Raw genomic sequence first — 27306 nt, forward strand, 5'->3', positions numbered from 1 at the left:
TTCACTCTGAGAGATGGCTTGCAGGTTTGTAAGAGAATTATCAGTCTTATTATTATTAATATGATCAATCACAAGCCCATTTTCGATTAATCCGTGAAAACATTCATAGATGATTCTGTGACAGAGATATTTCTTCTTTCCGGCACCAAACATTAAATACCCGTGATTATTTACGGTACCAACCGGCTTCTTCAGTTTGCGGTTTCTAACAATGCCGTCGCGAGACGCCTCGTAACTGACGAACACAGGATGCGGCTGAAATTCTTGGTCCATTTGTATAATAATACTATTTGTCTAATTTATTATTTGGTTTAATTATGAATCTTTCAACGTAGTCTTGGGGGGTTTTGATGACGAAGTCTGCGGTAGGATCAATGACGGCGTTTTTTATTCGTTTATCATAATAGCGTTTTAACTCTCTGTATCGCTTTCCGCCACAATTGATACACAACTGCGATTTTCCTCTTACACCAACGTGGCAAACCAAGCACGGTAGGGGGCCAAGAGAACCATTACGAACGCTTTGTAAATGATACCCGCAGAATTCACCTCTACATGATTTATTGCACGGGGTTATCGACCCAATCATCAACCATTTGCAGTGATTCATTATACTATGTTCTTTCATTTAAATACTTGTTTTAATTATATGGATGAGTTTGAGAGATTGGCAGCAATTAAACCCCGGAAAAATATTAAATTCAATCTCGATAGAGTCCTCAAGGACACACCAAAAGCGTTAATAAACGATAGAACCCTGTTGAATAAAATACGCGATTGTATCAATGAATTCAAGCGTGATGGCGCATCTCACAGTTGGTCAACATTTCGAATTGATGGTGTTGTTGATGCTACCATGAACGACAACCGCGCAGCAATGATAATATCACAACTTGACGGTAAAAGATATTTCTTCAGAGTAAAATTCATTGTCCGGGTGGAATCAGGTGATTGGATCATACGTGATAAATTTGAACCGGTTCTCAGCGACAAGAAAACAGTCATTGTCAGCCGCGACTCCAAGCCGGGGTTGTTAACCGGAATTGACAAACCATACTATGAACGAGCGTATCCTGAAACAGCAGTTGTTTATGGAATATACCCGTTAAATAAGAAACCTGATATCGGAAAACTGAAACCGATGAAACAGTCAACGGGGATAAATTGTGTAGCAGAACGAATAATAGAGCATTTTACAAATGCATGTCGAGGAAACAAATTGACTGATTTACGACGTAGCAAAATCAACCAGTGGGAACTAACCGTAAAAGAGCGTGGAGCAACCATCAGCGACATAGCGAGATTAGAAACATTGCTGAGATTTCCAATAACCGTTACAACGATAACCGGTGAAGTATTATACGAATCAAAGTACAAATCAAATGGAGCCCCAATCAAAATTATTGATCATAACGAACACGCATGGACGCCCGCGATCACAATATTTCCACGGGATAGAACAGTAAAGTATATCCCGGGGGAATTCCTGGAAGAGAACGGTTTTCTCGCGGAGAGGAAACTATTTGATGCTATTGCTTGTTTGTGTAAAAACGACCCTGTGTCAGTGTGGTTACTTCGCAGCGCTGAAAACGACATGGATACCTTTGATCAGTTTGTAAGACCAAACGGTGAATTATATCGCACTGAAGCGTTTCACAACAAGATGAAAAAAACCGCCATGGAATTTGAAGAGCATGATGAACAACTGCTAACAAATTGTTTTACGATTCCATCGGTTGTAGCTCATGTTGCAGCAAGGAAAAATGCGTGGAGACCAACGCGCAAGGAATTTCTACCGGATGTACAATCCAGTTGTTTGGAATACTATCACGGTGGACTATGGAACACTGAATACAACCGCGACGCTATGATCTCGGTTGATATGGTTGCCTGTTATCCAGCGAGTTTTCTCGGGTATGGATCCGCCGCTGAGTATTTCAAACGATTTGGACACCCCAGACATGAAATGACTCGTGTTGCTATTAATGGACCACTGCCTGATTTTGATTTAACCGGATTCGCTCGCATAGTATCATTTGAATTCGCGGCAGGACTCCATCGCTGTTGCTATATTTGGATCGGTAGACACATAGCTGAAAAGAGATGGCTTCCAATAGCGCTGCTACGGTATATGATTGATTGTAAAATGCTAGTTTCGTTGATTGTCAGTGACGCGATTATATCATACCGGGCACAGACTGAAGTCTGGTTACCAGAACCGGAGCGTCTAGATAGCATAATTGACGAGTCCAGAAAACACATTGATGCCGACGAGGAATATATCATCGAATGGTCCAGGAGGATATTTAACCAACGAAACCACGAGGCAAAAGATCTCGGTAGAAGAATAATTGGTAAGTTCACACAAGGTGGAAAAAACTGCGACTACAAACGATATTGCTCACGGCTAATTATAGATGACGCAGAATATGATTTCGTAATCAAGGACGCAGTGGCAAAAAATAGATACGTGAACTGCAAAACAGCTTTCTTGTCCAATGGAACGAGGTTGGGTACAGTTGTTACCTACAGCGATGGAGACAGCCCGGCGTATCCACATTTGAGGGCGTCTATGCTGGGTTATGCCGCTATCAATTTATTCTCGATGATAAATAGATTCCCCGATACCGCGGTTAGAGTAGCCGTTGATTCATTTTATATAGACGTAAAGTACAAGAAAAACGTAGCCGAGTTTACTAGTCCGGACGAGAGTTGGGGTACATGGAGAATTAAAAATGAAATACGACGCGATTATTCCCCGTCAGCAAATGTCATCGTTGAGAACAATTACCTACGCGGTGATAAATTGTCAGAATGGTCTAATGCACCATCGTGTTCTGATCCAATTTGTAGACATAAAACAGTTTATTTAAGCGGCTGTGGCGGGTCAGGAAAGACGACTCGGGCAATTGAATTATTTCGAACGCGGGCAAGTATAATCGTGCTTACACCGACCCATAGACTAGCGCGAGAGATAAAACAACGAAATGTTGACGCCGTTACTTATCACAGCTTTTTTCGATACAGCGGCGGTGAGTGGACTCCTGATCGAATGGGGGAAAAATTTATTCCCGACATTATCATCTGGGATGAGATATGTACTGTTTCGTTAGATACTTTACAAATGTTTCTTGAGTGGTTGCTGCGCGCGAATACAGCGGTAATCATGTGTGGAGATCATGGCCAACCACCACCATTTGTCGGCGAGGGTCCACATGATTGGTTAAGGGGTTTTGTGGACTATTATGAAGAAACCGATACTGATTACCGAGCACTTGATGAACAACTGCGCGAGGTTAAGAAATTAATCAGATTACAGCCGGATAGAGTTCAGTGTGAAATAATCCGCGAGGTAATTCCGGAAACGCCGTTGAATGAATTCTGGGAAACATGGAGACCAAACGATTTGATTGTAGCGAGTAGAAAGATAGTCAGAGACACACTTCAGCGGAGGTTGTTTGCGTTGCATAAGGAAAAGTTTCCAACGCGTCCAGTGCCGTTATGTTATAGACCCGCGGACACACGGCGGCAGAACATTGAAGTTGAAATTCCAGCCCCGACAGCGTCGGGGACAAAAAAACAAATTCTCGTGCTGAATGATATCGTGCTCGTTGATATCAGCGTCGTCGAGGACGCGCTACGTGCTGATAAATCCCCGTGGACGCTAGGATACGCAACAACAATACATTCCTCGCAGGGACTAACCATCACGGACACAATTGTTTGGATAGTTGATAATCGCATCGAATGGTCGAATCTAGTCTATCTTGCAGTGTCCAGAGTACGAAGGATAAATCAGCTTCGAAGAATTGTTATTGACGGAGTCAGTGACGAAGTCACCGACGGAGTCACTGACGAAGCCGGCGACAAAGTCACCATCGATGCAAGCGTCATTGATAGAAAACTCTCGGGTTACCGCCAACAGGATAAAAAAAAACAGCGGCGTTTTGATATTGATGCCGAATTAATAATCTCGCTACGACAACAACAGAATAATCACTGCGCGAGTTGCAATTGTATAATGAGTTGGCGTTATTCGGATAAAGACACTCGCCAATTTACCGTGGATAGGATCGATAACAGTCTCGGTCATGTCAAAAACAATGTGAGGTTGACCTGTCTTGAGTGTAATAGACGCAACGGCGCTAGTTAAGACCACGTGGGGGCAATTGAGTATCGTTAGGTATCACTTGTAGTTGCTCGCGTGTAAATCCACGCCGAGGAGCAGTTGAATCCAGCCTATAGATCGGTGGTCTACCAGTTGATCGTGTTATCGTTGATATGTTATGTGTGGTAACACTCCAAATAGGATCAGTAACCCTTTTTTTACCGCCTTCAAGCTCTCCTGGTTCATACAGATATCTAACAGTGACATCGCCAAGAATCGGCTTAGAAACGCTATTTATTTTTAATTTTCCGGGTATATACTCGTATTTAATCGCGTCGCTGGGCTTCATGTTGATTGCTCGGGTAATCTCGTTATTTAACGCTGCAATTACACCTGGCAACCTTTTGACCCATTCACGAGATCGTTTTTCTTGAATGAATTCCTTCGCGTATTGATATCCAAATAACCGTTCAGCGAGAGTCCGATTGAATCGTTCAACAATTGCCTGATCACGATGTAGCGCAGTATGACCTCGTCGTATCGCGACGCTATGATGTTTCAGCGTTGATAAAACAGCGCCGCGAAATTCACTACCAGGATCAACTTGTAATAGATTTGGCCAGCGCAGAGGACCTCTTCGATAAATCCGCTCAAACGCATCGGCTACTTCAGTTGCTGACTTTGTTTTCAACGGTTCCGCTTGTTTGTATCGACTCGCAACATCAACTACGGTTAGCGCGTATTTGTAACCGTTGTCATGCGGCAGAAATAGTATATCAGCCTGATGAACTTCATTAAGTACGCTAACATCAAAGCGCGAGAAGTTGATTTGTTTAGGCGGTGGTAGATAGATTTGCCATATAGCCTGTTTGGATAACCAATTAGCCGCAGTGGTCTTTGTTACCTTTGCAGCGCTTGCAAGCTTACCAATTGCGGCCTTCCCCTTCCAGTATCCTCTCGGAGAATAATAGATGGAATCCATCGTTTTTCTTGGATGATTGTTATTAATTACCAGCGCCAATCATTAATTTACCTTTCATAGCCGATTTTACCAACCATGAGGCCAATTTTTCTTTGACGGATTTATCAGGAATAGCATTTAGCGCGTGAATTAATTTTACATCTGCGATATGACGCTGTTGCAGATCGCTACTTTTGTAAGCAACATCATGAGCATGACACGCCTTATCGATAGCGTTTATTGGATACTCACCGGGTTTGGGCTGATTTTGATCATCGAGTCTAATATCTAATCGTGTTCCGGGGCCACAGTAGTTATATCCTGGGAGGTGTTTTTCTCCTGGATACTTTGCCCACGGTGTTCCGGGGAGTTTTGCCAATTTGGCTGCGATGTCACCTCCTCGCTTTTTTTTAAAACATCTCCGGGTCTAATAGAAATAAATCTAAATTTCTTTGTACCGCATTGTACACACTTACCAGTAAGCGCCGATCTGTTATTTCTTGTCGTAATGGTTGTCATATCATTTGTGCCAGTACGCACTCTACACTTCACACAATATAGATCCATAATTTATGTATAGAGATATGAATATAATTGATTTTTCGGCGACTAAAACAAGAGAACCAGTTAAGCATGTTGCAGCGTTACCAAACTCGATCCGGATGATTATCATCGGACCATCTGGATCCGGCAAGACGCAATTGTTACTCAATTTAATAATGAGATGGATGAAGTGGGATAAGTTGTATTTGGTTGCTCCTAGCGTAGATGATCAACGATGCTACGAGGTGTTGAAAGATTTCAACGAGAATGCATCAGCGATCGCTAAAAAGAATGTTATTGAGTTTATTACGGATATCAATGATGCACCGGGTATTGATGATATTGATGGCGACGTTAACAATCTAGTCGTGTACGATGATGTTATGTTAGACAATCAAAAGAACCCAGCTAGGATATTTTCCAGAGGCAGGCATAAAAACACTGACGTGATATATGTCACTCAACGATACACTCAGATTCCAAAAGTAATCAGAGATAACTGCAATATTCTTGCTGTATTCAACGGCGTTGATACACACACGCTACGAAATATTTGGCAGACATGGTGCGGCGGTGACATGGACTTTAATGTTTTTCGAAACTTTTTTAGTCATGCTCAGTCGACCCCACATGGATTCATAACGATAAATTTACATGATCCTCGGACACGATATCGTATCGGACTTGACCAAATATTCGGTTAGTTGTAAATAATTTTCATTGTAAATAACTTCTTAGCAGCAGAGGGGGCGATGACATCGACGCGGTCGTCGATGTGCTTACTGGACGCTGACGACGCTGGGGATCGGCGCGCAGAAGGTGTTAATTAAACCAAATGACGTCACCATCGTGTAAGATGGACCGACGTCGTTTTTTTTTACCAGGCGCTGACGACACTAGATCGTTGAGTGCAGAAAGTAATAATTAAGCAAAATAACGATTGGACAAAATGTCGGATTCGCCCCCTCTGCTGCTAGGGGATAATCAGAAACTGCAAGAAAAGTAGGTAACTGAAACCAACTCTTTAAAGCAGTAAGTTGTACTCTTAAAAATAAAATGTTATAATCAGTTCTCATGACCGTGCATGCATTAGGAAACTGTGTGAGTTATGGTGGAATTTGAAAAACTTAATGCTAAAGTTTAACACAAATTAAAACTCAACACTAATTCCCCCAATGACATCCCTTAAACCTACCCTAGACAGAAGTTAAGTATATCATAGTGTCAACATCTTATACCTAGTAATCTTGTAATGAGTTTAACTTGAATTCAGCAACTAGAAAACTATGTCACTGTGACATAATGTAATTATGACATGAAAAACTCTAACCTCAATCTTAGTATTGTTGATAAAGACTTTTCAACCACTGCCATCACAAAATTGATACTTTTGTTTTAAAATCAGTGAAAGAAGGCTTGACAAGAAATTTATCACAGGCAAGCTGTAATCGATTTCAGTGCATAAAAATAATAATATAAGATAGTGTAAATTTCATAGCATTTCTTCATGCTAATATAGTAGACAAACCATTTGGAGTCCCTCATACGAAGCTGATGAGTGATATCCTTGCGTACCCGCATGGTTGCAGTAGCAGTCAGTGCCATCATTGGTACACCTGGAAACTTTTCACGCAGGATGTAAAGTTTCTTGTAGTCTGGTCTAAAGTCATGACCCCACTGAAATTATCATTCAGTATAAAAAATAAAATCTGAAGCTATGCAAAGATGAAATAAAAGAATAATCTAATACATAACATGTCTTACATATTATGTATAATAACCAGCACTTCCAGTAGGGATGGAACAATAACAGGCAAAAAAAATGAATAAAGAAGCAAAGGAAAAAAGAAATATATGGATATTTTGTACCTTGACACTAATTTCAGCACAGAGCACTATATGTGTAGTGCAGGATAAACCTGGTGAGCACAATGAAAAAAATTCATATGGAAATCACCTAGAAATCTCCCTAAGATCTTCAATGTTACCTCCCATAATCTAGTGTCCTGAGAAAGAATATTATATCTAATAACAAAAGCCAAAGTAACATCTTTAAATCCATGGTGCATGTTTTCTCTGGAGTGAAAAATAAGGCACAACTTATTCTCCCTGGGGAAAATGATAAATGTAAGTGAAAACCAAGTTCACAACAACTTCCAATAAAGAGACTGAACAGAATTTTGGATATCAACATTTGGTAGGATCGATTTAAAAGATTACAGAAACCATCCATTCAATGTACATAGATGCACACCTGAATTAAAAAATGTACATGTGGGCAAGAAAATCACCAAGGGTGGTATGGCCTGATTGCAACCATGAACTATAAGTCTGTGAACTTGTTTTCATTGACATTTACAAGACTTATCATGAAACATTTACACACCAAATAACATGACTCTAGAAGCAATAGCGTCCAAGAAAATGATGTAAACACAAACCCTATCTCAGACTGATGGAAAGAAAAACAGAAAGACAGATGAATTTACCTCCAGAAAGACATAATCTATCCATACACTTGTACAGCAGTCATCTGGCCAACAGACAAATACTTAAACTATACATTTAACCAGTTTTGGACATGTCATTTCATATATACATATAACATAATTCAGTTCACATTCTGATGAGTATTGTTTTACCCATGCAGAATGAACTTCCTACTGCACAGACCAAGAACTACTGCAACATGATGAGCTAGCAAATCAGACAGTTGTTGGTATTTAAAGATACTTTCAATACGGTACTGTATATATCAAGCACAGAAAATGGTAGCCATGCTCCTTTCCCACGGACACAAAACTGACCCTGACTGGTCCGGGTGTACCGAAACTATGACCTTTCTCAATCTTCCTAAGCATTGTAAAAACGACTTAACCAATCCCAGTAGAAGATGAAATAGAAGTCATTATGAGCTTTTTTTGTTAAGGGTTTGGTGCCAGAAGATATACATATCATCAATTTCATGTTTCTACTATGTAAATTGCCTGAGAAATTACCATAAAACACAAAATGTACCCAAAGTCAGTGAAGCGTAAAATATGGGCCATAAGGGCCTAGTTTAGGAAAGATGGTTCTCATCTAGATGCAACCACCTACCCAGTTTTCATGATTTTAGTCAGTATGTACATAGCATGCAAATAAACTAGTCATTTTAGATGCAAAAAACCTATGTCATGCAAAAATTTCACCTAAACCATTAAAATGTGAAATGTAGGGCACATTTATTTTTTCCTGTATAGTGATGGTACTGATGGTACTGATACAATCATAAGCAATCATCCAGTTTAAGTGATTCAACCATGAACAGTTAAAACACAAAATTTAACACTAGTAATTAAAGAGTGACCTACCTTTGTGATGAGAGAATAGTACCCATCAAGATACATCCCATTAAAAAGTTTCACAATTCCAGATAAAATAGTACATATACAGGTTGCAAAGGAGAGCCAAGTTAGCTCAGTGGACAGAGTGCCCAACTCAATGCTGAAAGGGTGCAAGTTTGAATCCTACCATAATGCCAGCCTGGTTCAGCTATCATGGTGTGTCCTTGGGCAAGGCACTTTACTCCAATCGACTACTTCTGTTCCTGTGCCATAAAGCACCAAACCAAACAGTTTGTTGTCAGGAGCTAATCGCAAACATTATACTAATCCAATATAAGGTGAAATGTTGGTCACATTGACCTTCTTTTGTTGAAAGGGTGTGATACTAAAAGAGATGCATATAATCACCCCATTTAATGATCCTAGCACGAACAATGCTTTAGAAATCAACTTAAAAACAGCATGTAACCAAAGTCACGAAGCATGAAATATGGGTCATTGATCTACTTTTAGGATAAGGGGGTAGTACTAACCAAGATGTATCCCCTCACCATGTTTCATGATTTCATGTATAAAATTATGTACAATGCGTGCAAAAAGCCTGACCTAACTGCAAAAACTTGGTCAGGAATGCACAACTAATGTACACGAACAAAGTACACACACCCTTGGCCATGAAATTTACTTGAATAAATGGAACAAATGGTCGAGTTGCAGTGAAATTGTACATATGTATATGCTCCTTCTTGTATGCTCAGCCAATGATGTTATCAACAGGGTAGTACTATAGCGCTTCTCTACTTCACTGAGCTGAGCTAACAATAAAGTGTAAGTTTTTAATGGCTCATTCTTTAATATTTTGCTTTAACCATTATATGCTGCAACCCTGAAAACACTGTAAACCAGTCTCATTCTTCACCTGCTACCATATGCAAATTAGTTACGAAAACAACTGCAAGATTAGAATCCAACCATGCAGGGATCATTGTTAATGTTTGAATACCAGCACATCTGATTCTTTTTTCGTTACTATCAGTAACTTACTCACTAAGTTACTAAACCTTTGCAACTGACAATCACAATGTCATCTACATCTGTGACTAAAGTGGTAAGAATATATACTGCAGCAATTTTAGGTGGTTTTGTGGCACTTTCTAAGATAATTTTTAACTAAGCAGGGATAACTACTTTTATTCAATCTCAGACAATTCAATATTTTTATTGTTAAAGTCTTGCTGTAAAAAACGCAGTCACAATATTCAGTAGCAGAGCCCGTATTACTGTTAATTTCCCTTGTTAAAACATTGCCCTTCAATTGAGAAAATAAACTATCATTCTTCCCACCTGTGTGCCTCCCTTCAGATTAAAATTCTATCCTGATCACTATTTTCATTTGTCAGAGTTATTTGGGCATAGAAATTATTGTCCCCTAATAAAGAAACAATTTATGACAAGGTACTTGAAATGACCTGTCAGAATGTGTATCTGCATAAAGATAACTGTGATAGGTTGGCTTTCAATTCTTACTTAATCTCCATATGGAATATTCCCAAGAGTTCTCACCTGGCTAACACAGTGTGCCTCATCAATCACAAACCTGTCCAGGACCTTTCTACTGTACAGGTTGTCCAGAACACTCGTCAATTTTTCACTGGCTGAAATCTTAAATGAGAAAAAAAAGAATGAATTAAATTTAACACAGAACTTTGACTTACTGTAAAAGGCAATAATCTATCTAGTCTGGTTAGGTAGTCGTTGGAAACTGATGAACTGAAATTCTTTGCTTTGTTGACTAATGTTCAGCCCATGAGCAGGGCATTTAACATTGCTTACACAAGTCAAAACAGTTATAAGTAAGCATCTCCTGCTGGAGACAAGCATCCCCTACTGTACACGATTTTCAGAAAGTTGAAATTATAATAATAATAATAAAAATTAATAATAATAAAAAATAAAATAATAATAATAATAATAATAATTCAGTGTTACATACAAAAAATCCCATGTCCCCCAAATCTTGACCCTGTGTGCCCACCAGAGTGTGCTTTTTCATCACAATAAAATTGAAAAATACACCTTACATATAGAAATTTCACTAATGGATGTCCACCCATCTCTCTGCTGGCAATAGCAATGTCAAAAGTTGCAAAAAGGTGATAAAACTATAAGATGACAATGAATATTTATTTCAAAATAATCTATCTGGCAATGAAAACATAAAGTTTGTGATAGATGGCTGAGATGCAATGTTAAGTTTTTGTTATGGCTACTAATGTAATTTTGATATTAAAGTCCTATTATTATGGAAAGGAAGATTAATTTATTTTGTGGTTGACAAAAGTGACTAAATCTAAGCAAATACACGATTTGTCACGTAATTAATGCTTTGTTAGTTTAGAAAGTATGTGATTTAGATTTTTAACATAGCTTTAAAAAAATTTCAGTCATATTGCTACGATGTCTGCAGTGTGGCAGTTTATAGTGATGTTTAGCACTGGGGCATCATGCTGCAGACATTTTGCATCATGTCCCACCCAGTCACATTATCCTGATACCAAGCCAACCAAACTTAATGCTGCAGTTTTGAAAGAAATATACTGTATTTACCATATATATTGGGACATGGTAAAATACTTTTTTCACCTAGGTCATAAGAAACAAAATAAATTTGCATTGAATTTGTACCCCTCACATGTTCCAATAAAATAGATAAACAAAATGCTTATCTGATAATAAAAAGAATGAAACTAACCTTGTATTGTTATCATTTATTCTTTTTTATTCATCATCAGCATTAAAGAATAAAATATATCCATGAAGTTCATATATCTGTATGTTTGGAGTAGGCTTCCATACTGTAGTGTGTATTGCTCATGTCTGATAACACGTTGTTCACTGACATGACTGTTGAGAAACAAATCGTGTTTGGTTGTGCTCAAAGGTTTGAATATGTTATCCCACTGAAAACTGAATCCAACAAAATCACAAATGAGAGGAAACTGATCAAAAAATAGCTTGAAGACAACCGCCACTAATGCATGACACGGTGTTAGGTGCAAAATAATTAAGATTTAATCATATCCTGGTCAACTATAAAATACATTCACTTTGGTGCAAGTGACAATCTTTTCGCTAGCATGGGTTACAAAAGTATCTTTAAAGCAAGTTATTGCTGTGTATACTATTTACCCACTAACATCCTTGCCAATGTGTATTAATTATAACTACAGATGCCAAGCACATAGAAGTCTGGGTGGTGAATAAACACAACTGGCAGCAAGCAGTTGATTCATTATTTGAACTTACCAACAAGACATCAAAAGGTTATTTTTTTTACAAAGCAAGCCAACCTTGGAGACAGACTTTGGATACTTTGAGCCTGTTTTTTTGTTTTTTAAAGGATATCAATACAGAGGTTATTTTATTCCAAAGCAAGCAAACATCAGAAGCCAACTTTGGATTCTTTTAAGTGTGCAGATTTTGTTGTTGTTGTTGTTAATATACAAAGACGGACGAGATTTGAAGTAACTTTGATTCCTTTCTTTGTTATTATTGAGAATTTTGAAAATAAATTGAAGAAATGGAACAATTTTTAAAGTGAGACAATACAGTGCTTCATGCAAAGACATCCACGACCCAGTGTCACCCAGAAGATTAGCAGATGATTTTGCCAACAATATGATCATTAACATGGATGAAATTCTAGTGTACTTTGATCTCATTCCTGGATGGACTAACGATAAGATGGGGGTCAAGGGTGTGAGAATTAGCACAACTGGTGCAGGTTTGAAAAAATCAGATTTTAGTTCATGCAGTATCTGTTTTCGGTGATGTGTTACCTATAACGATATTTTTTCACGGTATGAGAAAGCTAAAATAAATATTCATGCACCAAAAAATGGATCATACATGTGCAGGAGAAGGGTTGTGTTGATGAGATGATGCTGCAATGGATTAAAGAAGTATATTTTTATATATTTTTAAAATAAAATTTCAGTTGGAGTGCATTTTCTGACATGTAATTTTTGCATTATTTAAAAGGTGTCCCACAACTTACAACTCAAAAAAACGATGTGTCTCAGAACATACAGTGCACAAAAAAAATTACTTTCAAAATTAATTTATGGTGTCCAAATAAATATGGTGTCCCAACATATATGGTAAATGCTTTAACTCAAAAACATATTTATTATGATCAATGCTGGCAGATAATAAGTATACACTAAAGTATAATGAGAGAACAAGATCTAGAACAGAACAAGATCTAGAACAGAAAATTCTATGTGTAGCTCACTTCAGATTAACTCAAGTGTTTTCATGAGTTACTTGAGCATATGATAAAATATTTATTAAAATAATTTAAATCTTCAAGGAAAATATGATGGTAAAGTGCTGACCACAAGTGAACGTGGCACAACTGTTGAAGCAACCAAAACTATCTCGTTTTTATAGTACTATTAGTGCATTATGTACTATTACTTTGCATGTTCCTCTAAAATGGTACATATCCCACAGATCTGGAGTGAGAGGGACACAGTGTCCCCTGCCCTTGAGATCCTATGTACAACACTGTAAAAATAAATAATAACAAATCTTAGAACTGATGCCACTACTGCTACAATCACTTGAAGAAAAAAAAAAGAAAAAAAACTTGTGTCTTGTTATCAGCTATAGCAGATGGGACAACGAATGGCCTACCCACCTTTTCTGGAGTGACATACAGCAGCTTGATCTCTGGGACTCTCTTGTACAACTTTCGATATAACATCTCTGCCTCATTTGGGCTGACATCACTAGACAGATGACCTGCTGGGATCTACAAATTGTTGCACAGTTAATTTTAATGTCAAATGTTTAGTAAGTTTAACAAAACAGAAGGATACTATACAAACTGAACTGTAAACAGTGTGTGTGTATGTGTGTGGGGGGCTCTATCTGCTGACAACATGCTGAAACAACATGTTTTCATCTATACCATTACTTTTCTTAAAATTATTGACAGAACTATAAACTGCAACTGAGCTGAGTGCAAGATAATGAGATTTAAACACAAGTCATATAGAGGGACTGATGCTACTGGCCAAAAAGAATTTCCAAGAATCCTAGATAGACCATTTCCTCTTTTTAACTGCTGAATACTGAAACCATCTAAGATATTCTTGAGAAAATACAAAATTTGGTCACAAAATTATGGTTTTTATCATGCTTGATTTAACATATTCACAAGAAACCTGCACATGCTGGACAAAACTCTTTGCCACAGTAACTGACCTTGAACATGATATCATGGACAGAAAATCATTCAATTTGTCTCAGACAATCTCTGATAAATCCATGTGCTAAGCTTGGTTAAATCTATAATTAATATTTGATATCAAAGATACAAGAATGAGTTAAATCATTCAAGGTATTCATCAGACACACACACACACACACACACACACACACACACACATATATATATATATATATATATATATATATATATATATATATATATATATATATATATACAGATCAAATGGCAAATAAAAGTCCTTTCAAGTGTACTTGATCCAGCAAGGGATCATGTGTGTCAGGGATTGATTAAGATAAATGCAATAAACTGACAATGAACAGTGCAAAACTAGTATCTAGATGGTCTATGCACTTTTGACTCTTAACGAGTATTTTTCAAAGGCAAATACAAAACATAGACAAAACAAACAAATAAAACAAAAAAAACCCATTGTGTTTGCAAGACTTTACGTGACTATTTCTACAGGAATGAATTATGTTTCAACTAGTTTATTTCAACTTGTGGATGCTGGAAAGTATTTTATATTGACCTAGAAATCGATCACCCATAGCAACATCTGTCATCCAATCAGATCTATGAAGGCTGATTCTTCTGTGTAGCTTTTCAGTTTCTCCAACATACTGAAGATTACAGATCTTACACGTGATGAGATAAATTAAATGCGCTGTTTTGCACGTTTAATCCTACTGAACAAACCTGTAGTAGCCTATCAGAGACCAAAAAACCTCAAGGACATCCTAGTCAAGGCAAAGCTAATGCCAATCACTAACCAAGACCACCCTAGTCAATCTGACCCATGTGGTGATAAAAGGTGCAAAACCTGTCAACACAGGATAGAGACCAGGACATTTTCTAGCACAGTGACAAGAGAATTATATTTTTGTGATTCAACAAAAGACTGTTGACACATTAACACTTCAACAGCTACCACAGACACATCGAGTTCAGTTTGGAATATTTTCTGGACTATTACTGAATTTTAATCAGAACTTTAAAAATTATTAGGACTTGTGTATGTAATTTGTGGATTCTTTTGAGATTTAATTTGCAATACCATAAGTTCTTTTTTTTCATTTTTACTTTGTATTGGGGGAAATAAATATATTTGTTAAATTTTACAGTGCTTGTTGTCTTTCACTATTTTCTGTTACTTATTTTAAGAGCACAGACTCATAACAACAAATGTTTCTCTTTTCACTCATCCCATTTTTATACATTCATATATTTGGCAATGGACAAAATGTTAAGTTATATCTCAATATTGCTTCCAAAAACTTGAATTCTCCCAGGTTTTTCACACTTTTGGTTTAATCAGTTGTACATTATTAACAAAGGCTTCTGATAAATCTAACAAGCCTAAAAATCTGAATGCTAAATCCAAGAAAAAAATATTATATCAAATTATATTAGATAAACTTTGAGAATACATGTACATATGACAATGTGAAGACTGATTAAAAAAATATAGAATTAAAAGAAAACAACATTTCAGACCAGTCATTCAACTGAGAACATATCTGGAAGTCTAGATAAGAATTTAATACTGTAGATTCATTTATTTTCACACGTCACAATTGTTGTGGGTTTGTATATAAAAAAGATAAGTTCTACAATACTAAATCTACACACAAAAAATATCCAAAATTATATCCTGATGCTTGATGTTTATAAAAGGCTTAGAAGATGTGCAATATTAAAAGATACATGCACAGAAAGACACAATAAAAGTGCTAGTGTCTCTAAAAATGTAGAAACTGTTTTTGTTTTTAAGTTTCTATTTGAAATTTGATCTATATTATCAATGACACTTACATTAAGAGAGTTGAGCCTTTGAACTTGATCCTGTATCAAAGCTCTAAGAGGAGAGACAACTATGGAAACTCCTCCAGTCACTAATGCTGGCAGCTGGTAACATAGGCTTTTCCCTCCTCCTGCATTTCAATAAATAATGTATGAATGTGTATATTACGTGTACTATAGATTTAAAAGCACAATATCAGCTTTATAATGCTGATTTTAATTGAGTTCTAAAATTGTAAAGATAAAAATGGCAGTAAGTTTTAAGATAATCCCTTCCAAATAAATGTAAACAGGTACCCCTAAAAGATACTTACAAGGAATATAAAATAAAAGACAAAGAGTAAAAATATAAAACCATCAAAGTATTTTAAGGACTCTTACATTTAAGTCAAATTTATTCAAGTGTTCAAAGACACGAAATTTGTGAAAGTTAAATAACGTTTAATGTCCAAAGCTGCTTACAAAAAGAGTTTCACATTTCTTAAGAACTGAACTTCGTATTTTAGAGCCTTCATGAAGCTGTGAATGTTGAAATCAACTATATACTGCATGAACAGCAGTAGTTAAGCAAGGTCCAGTCAAAAATAGTATGTAATCAATATTCAAGCTTCCACCCTGTGTTAAGGATATCTGTATTACATATTGATTTATGATATAGTTTTATTTCAGTCATCTGGGTGTATGACAGTAATTTTTTTAATTAATTCAGTGGCTGGCCTGTACTATATTAAAAGTACATGTACATTAATTACACTGTGAAATTTCCATTCTAAGTCAACTGCCAAGATCATGTCGACAACTATTTCAGTGGAAGTATGCCATGCATTACTTTGAATAGAGGTCATGAAAATGTCACATGATCCTAGCAAATACATTTGAAGTTTGAATATGTCACAATTGGATAATAATTAAAAATAACATTCCTGACAACCAAGGTATTTTGCAAAAGAAAAATGATTCAAATGTCTGAGACCATTTTATAGTGATTTAGATTTGTCTGTATTTTACAGATTAGGTGAATATATAAGGGAATGTAAGCACAGGATTCTACAGTTATATTCAGCTTTTGTAAGTTGGAGGAAATTTTGTTTATTTATAATTTGTTGAAATTACAGAGAGGAAAACATTCATTCTAAATAGACGGTAGTTTGCTGAACTAATGTGAAATTATTAAAGGACTTGGACATTTAAATAATTCAGTTGGATTATATGAAATATTCAAAGACTCTAGTGATATTCTAATTTCATGGAATTTACCTTGAAGAAAAACTTGGATAACAGAACTGTCCTTTCAGTGTTACTAGCACATAAGCATATTAGAACCCTGTGGACAGTTTCTAGATCACTGTGAAATTAAGAGTACATTTAGTATAATATTCAATGAACTCATATACTAAGTTGTTTTTAATTTTTTTCACTTTGTTTGATTTTATTTGTATATTTGGGAAAATAATTTATATTTTGGAAAATGTATAGCTTGGTGGGTTTTTCCTTATCCTGTTACATAGCTTAAACCCCTAGATGTAACACCTGTGAAATATGAAGTTCAATTACTATTATTACAATTATTTAATAATTGAAATGAATAAGAGAAGTATATTTTAACCATTGTTTACAAACACTGTCAAAGTGCACAAGAAGGGTACACAAATACATAAAAAGTTCCTTTCTGGTGTTATGAGCAAATAACTTATAGATTTATGCATCCAATTATGCAATTTTAACCTATCTATATACTTGTTTTATCAAGATACAAAAAACGGTTGCACTTTCATCAGAAGATGGTACTGTCAACCTGGCAAAATTCATTTTCTCTTTTTTAATAACAGCTAAAGTTAGTGCATTTTCGGCTAGATTAGGTACAGTTTTCAAGCACATGGGTGCAACCACATTAATCAGCAGTCCACTTTAGATAGTGTGTAGTTTCCGTAATTAACACATGTAAATATACTTCTGTCATAGTACATGAAAGTAGCAGAGGTACGTCAACATCCTATTCATTTTGCATAATGTCAATGCAAAGAACTTCACCTTTTATCGGTCCCTCTCTCTGAAGTACATAATAACTGTAGACTGAAAACACAACTAAAGAGGCACCCCCCTCCTATCCCTCACCAGCAAGATCTTCAGAAGAGTAATCCTCAACAGGATTACTACCAAAGCTGATGACCTCATTAGAGAGGATGAATCTGGTTTTGAGAAAGTAAAATCCTGCATTGACCAGATTGTCACCCTCCAACATAATGAAGCAGCCAACTAAATGGAACATTATCATCTGCATCAACTTCATACATTTTGAAAAGGCTTTTGACAGCCTTCCCTATGATGCCATCTAGAAAATACTCTGGTTCAAGGGTATCCAACTGAAGATTGTATTTAGCAAGAAACGTCTGCTACAAGGCTTTCAGGGTAAAGTCACCTGCCACAACCATCTCACAGTGCTTCAGTATCAACACAGCATGAATCCATGCTGCATCCTTGTAGCTTTCATCCACACTATTTGCCATTGACTGGCTAAAGAAAGAAACAACCATGGACAGCAAGAGGAATTAGGCAGACCTTCATTTCATCTCTTGAAGACCTTGACTACACTGACAACAGCAATCTGCTTTCAAATAGACATACAGGTAAGAAATGACAAATTCAATTTAATGAGGAAAAATAAAACCAACAATCCTGTTCTTGTGAATAATGAACTGAGCAGGTAAAACTATTTATATACCTCAGAAGAAAAGTGTCCAAAGACAGATACTCAATGAGAAGCAGCAACAGGAATTAGCAAAGCAAACCAAACCTTCAGTATGCTAACTTTAACACCCAAAGTATTAACAGTCTCCAAGTTATCAATGACCCGAGTTGGAAATCCCATCAAAGGGAACTTTATTGTTATCCATTATTAACTTCTGACATGCCACTGCATTGAGCATGCCTGCATGGATTTCCAGACATGTGCAGCTGGGCAGTGTGAACGACGCATCAAAGAGGTCATCAGACACACACACACAAAATCCCACTTAACTAGTCTTTAAGAGAAAACCCATTTTGATATGAACATCTGTTCAGGAAGCGTGGTAATCAAAATATTTTCAAGATGGCCACTGTGGTAGACATATGGGATGTCCAAGTGGCACCATTTTAATTTAGGACCAGCAAGACTTGGCGATGAATGTGTGCGCAAAGTTTAAAGGCTACTCCTCAACATAGTTTAAGAGGAGCAGCAATAACAAACTAGTGCTAAAGCATGACAGAAACAGACGATACCACAAACTTTTCTGGACTATAACCAGTACAGATAAAAAGTATTACTATGTCTTGCCTACACTGTATATTATATAAAAAGACAGAAAATAGTATGCACACTTGCATATAACACCTAATCATAGTAAACCTGGAAAGGTGAAGCAGATGATATGCATGCTGGGGGTATAACAATATGCCGATATTTACAATTTAAATTGGCAATACTTGCCCTATATATACCTGCACATAAGAATACATCTGAATAGTTAAGTTCCATTATCTACTTTTGATGGACCAATTGATGATAAAATACAAGACAAAAGCACTTACCAGTTGGCATGAGAATAAAGCAGTCATTTCCCAATACTGCAGCATTTATGGCTTCTAACTGATTTTCCCTGAACCTCTGCAGTCCAAAAACAGTTGTGAAGACCTTCATCATCTCTTTACAGTGTGGAAAGCTATAGCTTGCATATTCACTATTTTCCTTTCCAGCAGACCTACTACTGTTAAGGCTTGTGTCCTGCTGTGAGGTAGATGCACCTAAAGGAAGAATTCAGGTTGAAGTGCACATTATTATATTGGTCTTTGATTATTAAAAGATATCGGCCTAATCACTGTGTATTATAGTAAGTTTTTCAGAATTAAATATAATGAGTGGGGAGAAGTTTAAAGATATTTTCTCACATTTTAATTGGACTGGACAAAATAAAAGACAGAACAGTATCTTTATCCTCATGCTTGTGAAGTATCAATGCATATAGGACTGGAACCCTGTTTCATATCCCACAAGTCTTTTCCTACCCTAATAATGTAGAACCTGGTTCATAACAACGAAACTACTAAGAATTCTAACCTATAGCATATACATTTGTGAGATATCAAAAGACAAATTTTTCTGCCACCTGAGGGCCATCACTTATACCTGGGACTTAGCCAGTGGGTCAGAATTTTATGTAAACTATTGAGATCTGCACCCAAACAGCAACAAAAAAGATATACATGCAACTTATTTTGACACTAGTGTCCATCCCCACCCTAGTCCCTGTAGCATATCCCCTGGATCAAAACTTGAAAAATAACTGTGATTCCCACCGTATAACAAGGAGTATACTTAAAATGGACATGAAAAGTAAAATTTATGCATGCAACTGACATTGGCCTGTGAGGTTATACAAGTTTGCCTTTACATTCTATTAGATGTATGAATGGTTATCAGATGGGGCTCTCAACAGTTTCTACATTATAACCCAGGGGCTAAATTCTTGGTGGATAGGGAAAGACCCTGGATTTCAACCAGCAGTGACATTTTAATATATGCAAACACATGTGTCACAGATCACATATGCCAGTTCTCAGATATGTGAGACACAGAAAACAGAAGTCATTTCAATGTTATGTACAATCACCCCTAAAAGGCATAATCTTGTTGTTCTAGGATTTAACGCCATTTTTCAGCACAAGATAGGCTATGCACGGCAGCCAGTATAACTGGTGGAGGAAGAACCCTGGAAAACCCAGGGAAGAACCACTGACCCACGAGAAGCTATTGGCAGGCTTTCCCAGGTACCCACGCTAGCCGAGCCTTGGACTCGAACCCACGCAGACAGAGGTGAGATGGCAGTGATCTGGAACGGTAAGCGCTTTAGACCACTCGGAGCCCCTAAGGCATAATCTACATTCATAGAACTATCAATGGCATTACATGTGTGTGTGTGTGTGCATGAGAGAGAGAGAGAGAAAGAGAAAGAGAGAGAGAGAGAGAACATTATCATAATAACTCCACACTTCTTTAAAAGTGGAACCATATCATGATTGCACATAAAAATTTCATCAGAAAGATTCAAAAGAAACTACCAAAAATTTACACAACCAATTTCTTCAAACCCAATTGTTAATAAATAATAAAAGTGGAAACAAGACAGATTTCTAAGTCTAGACAAAAATATTTAAATACTGAACATTTAAAATGTGAGATATAAAATTGAGAACTCAAATTCTGCTGGATCACTGTATCTTCAGGTATGTGTTTAAAAAATAATTGACCTGATTTGCCATGGGCTGTTCCAGTAAAATATACTTGGGACCAAGGGGAGGCACTTCACCTGTGGATGTGATTTAGAATTTTGTATCATTGTCATAAAATCTCTGTGAGTAATAAGTGTACCCTGGCATATCTTTTTTTAAAAGTGCCTTCCCTTGGTACCATGTATGTTTAAACGGAACAGCACTTACAATGAGCTAGACACAATAGGACATTTATGTGGCATGAGTATTTTTTAAACTAAAGTTCAATAAAAGCCTGTAAAGTAGGTCACAGTGGCCTAGTTTTGATGGATGCCATGCATTCATCTTAAGATGCACTCATATAGGAAACTTTTATTACAGTGGGTTTAAATGTATTAAATTAGTTTCAAAACCCATTTTAAGAAATACTGAATAAACCCTGGAAAGTTGTTAACGTCTATATAGTACATAACACACCTTTATCCCAGGGTGCATACAGTTTGAAACTTCAGTTCCAAGATGTATACTGAAGCATGTATGCACATTGGCTAAATGGCATTTCAGCACAGTACGATCATTTGGTGCAGATTAAAAATTAAGTTCTAAAAATGTTTATAAAAAAATGGAAAAAAGAAACAAAGATCTTCAGAAAGACAAGTCCTTTCAAAAGAATATAAGCACACAGAAAGACAACATAAAAGATAATAATGGAAATATCATAAAACTCCATAAAAGGTATATAAAATGAATGATAATGGTACAAGTATAACATCAATAATATACATGCTTGAACTGAAATAAAGCAAAAGTTACAGCCTGAACAAACAGGATGCATTGTGCACTATCTCTCAGATGGATAAAAAAAAGTCTCCTCTTGGAGATTAAGAGTTTAATAAAAGAAAGAGACAGAGAAATACTTAGACAAGTTTTAGAACTAAAATGGGTGACAACTCTTAATATTGGTCTACCAGACTGGCATGGAAGAATCATGGAAAGCCATATCAAAATTAAAAATTTTGTGGGTTTGTTTTTTTTCACAAAAACTTGGGCAGGTTACATTAAAGCTAATTAGCCAGACAATTATTTTCATTTGTGTGGGCTAGGCAGGCATAGGAACTGTTATCCCCTGGTCTTAAAAGGGCTTACTGTTTGTGAAGTTCCTAGGTGTACGTGTAATCTTTGGAAGATCACTGGTCCTTGATTGCTCTGAGGAAACATCCATTTCCTCTGGCATCATCTCAGATAGTTCATCATCAAAATCCATGATGTCAAATAATTCATCATCTGAAAAGTTGTCCTCTTGTGCTGTATAATTGGTATTGACTCCTTTAGCTGACAATGATTTGTTCATCCTATTGATATCAAAGGTAGGCTTGCTTTTGTCTAGTACTTCGAAGTGTTCTTTACTGTCATTATGGAACTGCTGATGTGATGGTGATGGTTTAGCTGTGCACTCAGATCTTGAAGAATCCATTATATTAAGGGATGAACCAGTATGTTGCACTACAGGACTGAATTTAACGGAACTATTTCCTGGTCGGAATTCAGCAGATTTTGCTCTATGTGAAAGCTGAACACTTTTAACATCACCTACTTGATCTGAATCGTCCAAAGGACCAACATTATGCACAAAGGGGGAAGGCAATGAGCATCTTCGAAATTTGGACATGAAACTGACATGAGTTTGTGTAAGAACTGCATCCTCTTCAAAGAAACTTTCACCACATGGAATGGGTGATCCAAAAGAGTTTTTATCTGAAAGTGAACTTGGTGTCACTAATTTCTGGGCAGTACTTGTAATAGGATGTCCTACAGTAGTTGAATTGTTGGACTGATTGGCATGAGTTTGTAATATAGGACTTTTATTTGGCCTGAACAATGGAGTCTTGCATGGCCTTTGTACATGTGATAATGCTGAAAAAGAGGATCTGCCTAGGGAAGATCCACCAAGGTCCAATGTGTGTTCCTTAATCTTCTTCCTAGCAAAATAAAATTTAAGACACATGTCAAGAAAAACGTAACAGTTTGAGAAGAAAAATTAGAAAGCATAAACTTGATTTAGTCTTCAAAAAAAGTTATTTTTTAAAATATATTATATCTCTTGCAGAATACTAAAGCAATCACATTAATATTAGGAAAATAAACTCGGCCAAATGCTGAATCCAGCCCCTCTCAGAAATAAACAAAGGTATTTTTTATATACCATATAGATAAAGGAAAGAAACCCTCACCCATTACCTCCCATTACCACCACTAGGTGGTAAACCATCAGTAGATTAAGCTGAGAAATACATTAACAAGGGTGTTCACAATTGCAGGGAGTTGGAGGTAGGGGTCACAGTAATGTGATCAGGTAAATATTCTTGGAGAAAACAATATTACTCCACTCAATACATCCCACAATCACATTAATGTTTGGAGAATAGTTAATAGAAAGAGTTTATGCATAAGTACCCAATCTATGCCATGGGTACTTTTTGAGGGAAGAAATGTTGCATAATATTATATGCTGGATACACCAATCTACAAACTTAAAAACAGCACAACTGTCAGTCATGTAATTTGTGTTGACAATACAAACACAAAATGAGAAGAATGACTTTTCCTTACATAGAAAGCAAATTTTAAGTAACTTATGTTTCTCCAAAAATATTTACGATTACTTTAATGTTAGGGATATAAGCCTGATACCTCTCAAATCCAGCTCTACTATAAAGAGAAAAATTCTTATTTTCTAGCTCATATGGCAATAACACTTGCCAATTACCTCCCCCTTGTAACTACATGGTGTCACTAGTTTTTAAGCCGAGTGATATACCAATGAAGATGCTCAAATAGTGTGGTGGTTTGGAGGGATTTTAAGTAATGTGATTGGAGAACCATGATTTACAGATTTACTTTCTGCTTCAAATACATTCCCTGATCATATTAACATTAGGAGAATAGGAGGCAAGAATGATAAGCATCAAACCTAAACCTAGGGTATCCTTCTCAGGAATAATAATAAAAGCTGGATTCAAAATGTGAACAATACTCTGTTCTGATCTGAGATGCATCACAGCCTATGGTCACATGATTTATGACCTTTATATCCACTTAAAAAGACTATTAAGAAATCTTACCGACAAAATTTCAGTGGCGAATCCAGTAAAGCTAACAGGCTGAGCCAACCTTTAACTGGGTCTGGTTGTTATTTAGGCCACTGCCATCTGCCCCACCACATTCAAGGTTTGTCTCTGTCAACATAGATTTCTTAGATAAAAACAAAAGAAGATTGACTGCATGTCAGCCAACAACTTCTAGTCTGTCTCGAATTGAAACATTATGTTTGAATGCAAGGCTTGAAGAGATCACTCGAATTTCATCAGCTGAAATCTTCATGAGATTCAGATCTTCTAAGACCCCAGATTATGCTGAGCATATAACCCAATTCAGCCACGAAGATTGGGCTTGATATTCTATTTCCAGGCTTTCACCAGGAGAAAGTCGCTTGTGTGCACCATGACTTGACTCTCTGCACTTGAAGTACTGATTGAGGGTGTGAACAGGTTCTTGCATGGTCGCTGCTCTCAAGGGAGCATGAGGACTCTCTGACTGCCAAATGATGGTAATCTATTTTTGGCTGCAAACCCTGTTTTGCATCAAGACTTTCTAGCTCATACTATTCTTTCAAGATCATAGTGGGAAGGAGAAGCCTCTCTCTGCATGAATGAGCCTGAGACTCAAACCCATGTTGACAGAAGTGAGATAGTAATGATCGATAAAGACCAGAACTTTAGACCACTTGGCCACCTAGGGCCCAAGCTACATTTGTTTGAGGGAGATGAATTAAATAAAGATTGGTCAAAAACAAATGCTGGGATAGGTTGTTGCAGCTCAGTAAAAATCTTGCTGACCTGAAAGAAGATTGTTCGTGCCCTTCATCAAAGATGAACCTACCATCTGATATTGAAGGATGTTGTCCATATATGCTGCTGTCACCACAGATGCAGTCGACCTAACAGCATAAGAACTCAGTTGATGGTCTGCGTGAACGCCCACAGACTGATGTTGAGACCCAATAGGAGTGCATATAATTGGCATATTATTCCTTGGATGCCAAACAGAAGGAACTTGTGTGGAGCTGTGTAAACAGTCTTGGAAATATATATCAGTTAGGTATAGACTGACTGATTGCAAATTCATCCCTCTTTATGTAAAGTCAGACTGCCCATGCCATTTTCATAACCTCAGTATCCAACCTGCCAACCCTGATGAGTCCATCTCAGTAAGGCAGTTGATTTTTTTCCATAAGATTGACCAGTTTTCCGTAAAGTGTAACAAAATATCAATAACTGCTTCTGTAAAGCTGGAAAACATAATTAAAAGTTTCACATAGCGACAAATTAACATTATGTTCAACTGAAAAGTTTAGAAAGGACGTGTAGACTTTATTTACCACTAGTACAGTTGCACATACTTTAGTTCCAAACCCTATGCAACTCAATGGTTTGTTGCTATCTCTCAACCTGAAGTAATTCTTGGAAATTCTTTTTCCATTTCACATGACAATGGCAATCATATCTCCCGCCATGAGACATACTCAAATTGGCACACGAAGTCCAACAAACGTACTTGTGTCCTTTCCAGCTTTCATTCACAAGAATCTGAATACTCTTTTTTATTCTTCTGTGTTGATTATTAACACTTTTTTAGAAGCTTATTTTCCCTTTTGTCTTAAACATGCATCGCTTTCTGGATGCCATTTTAAAAAAATTATATAATCAACAGTTTGATCATGCAGACGCTTTGCATGAACAAATAGGTGCAGTCTAAAGCATCTGAGTGCTGCTGTAAAGTTAGTCTGGTTCCCTGACTTATCTCACTAATCCCAATATGAAACCCAGATCCATATCAAACACAGATGAAATGATTATCCGGATCTTTTGGTAACTATCATTTTTCCATAATTTTTGCTTGCATGCCATAAGTCTGTATTTTAAGAGTAATTTTCGCAAGACTTACAGCAAAATCGTAAGAGTTGGCAGGTCTACAGTATGGATATGTACTTGTTGAGTTGGCATAAGTCTATGACTGACCGAAGTTTTCCCTTGGCTTGGGGCATTAGATAAAGCCTGGAATAAAATCCCTAGTTCAGCATGTGAACTCTCTCAACTGCCTGTCAAGTAATGAACAGATCACCGTCTGCAAAATTTCTGCTTTCTCCAGATCGGATGGCATGTCTGCCATGGATGGGAATGACAAGATGAAGAGGATTAGATACACAAAATCTAAAGTAAAGAAGGCTAAAAATGAAGGAATCTGGCAACTACAGGACACAACCCTATTAGCATGTCATGAAAATTGTTTTGAGGCTTAGAGAAAGAAATACCTTGCTTCCTTTCCAATTTATTAAAATGCCTCCAGAGGGGACTGTTCTTGTCTGATATTCCGCGGAGGTCTTTTTTTTTTTTGCTGTTGTGCTGTGTTTGGCCTCATTATTTGTTGCTAGTGATTATCTCTCACTTACTGCCAAGAGTGATCTGGCCTGGACACCACTTGCAGGCGACAAGCAGTACAAAAAAATCTGATAGCCTGATGCCCGGGTCCCCTCAAATTTCAGATTGTGTCCATCCTGTACTGTAAAAGAGGTGCCTATCAGGTTTGTAAAGAAAAATGATCAAATTTGTCAGAGAAAACTTTGATCGCACTGATGCAATGCAGAAATGTATTTTAAAGATGTTGAGATACCTGCCATAAGACAGTGCAATCTGATTAAAATCAGCTTGCCACTGTCCTATGTGAATTGGAGATGGGTTTTAATCAAATTATAAATGGTACAGTGTATGTCATGCTAAAATCACAATTTGTATTCCCAGACCCTCTGACATGTTTGTTGTTTGAGAAAACAATTTTCAGTAATCTTTGAAAATAGAATGGGGGAAAAACCCACTATCAGTAAATGCCCATTACATGTAGCATTTATGAGAACTAAATGGTCGAAATTGGAGCTGATGCAGAACTGTCCTTTGGTCAGCTTAAA

At 36.9% G+C, this 27306-nt stretch overlaps 1 protein-coding gene across 1 annotated transcript in view; it reads right to left on the minus strand.

The window, feature by feature from the left end:
- LOC149801020 (uncharacterized) overlaps positions 1-27306 on the minus strand; it is a 118881-nt gene that overhangs the window by 58441 nt on the left and 33134 nt on the right. Inside the window, exons 10-15 of the mRNA XM_089955045.1 lie at positions 22431-23263; positions 19608-19820; positions 16050-16168; positions 13641-13754; positions 10502-10600; positions 7141-7289 (exon numbers count right to left, since the gene is read on the minus strand). Of these exons, the coding sequence (XP_089811171.1) occupies positions 7141-7289; positions 10502-10600; positions 13641-13754; positions 16050-16168; positions 19608-19820; positions 22431-23263 (1527 nt within the window). The remainder of the gene's footprint in view (positions 1-7140; positions 7290-10501; positions 10601-13640; positions 13755-16049; positions 16169-19607; positions 19821-22430; positions 23264-27306) is intronic.

This window comes from Sinohyriopsis cumingii, chromosome 4 (assembly GCF_028554795.1).
Source record: "Sinohyriopsis cumingii isolate HCF-2022 chromosome 4, ASM2855479v2, whole genome shotgun sequence".
Classification (NCBI taxonomy): domain Eukaryota; kingdom Metazoa; phylum Mollusca; class Bivalvia; order Unionida; family Unionidae; genus Sinohyriopsis; species Sinohyriopsis cumingii.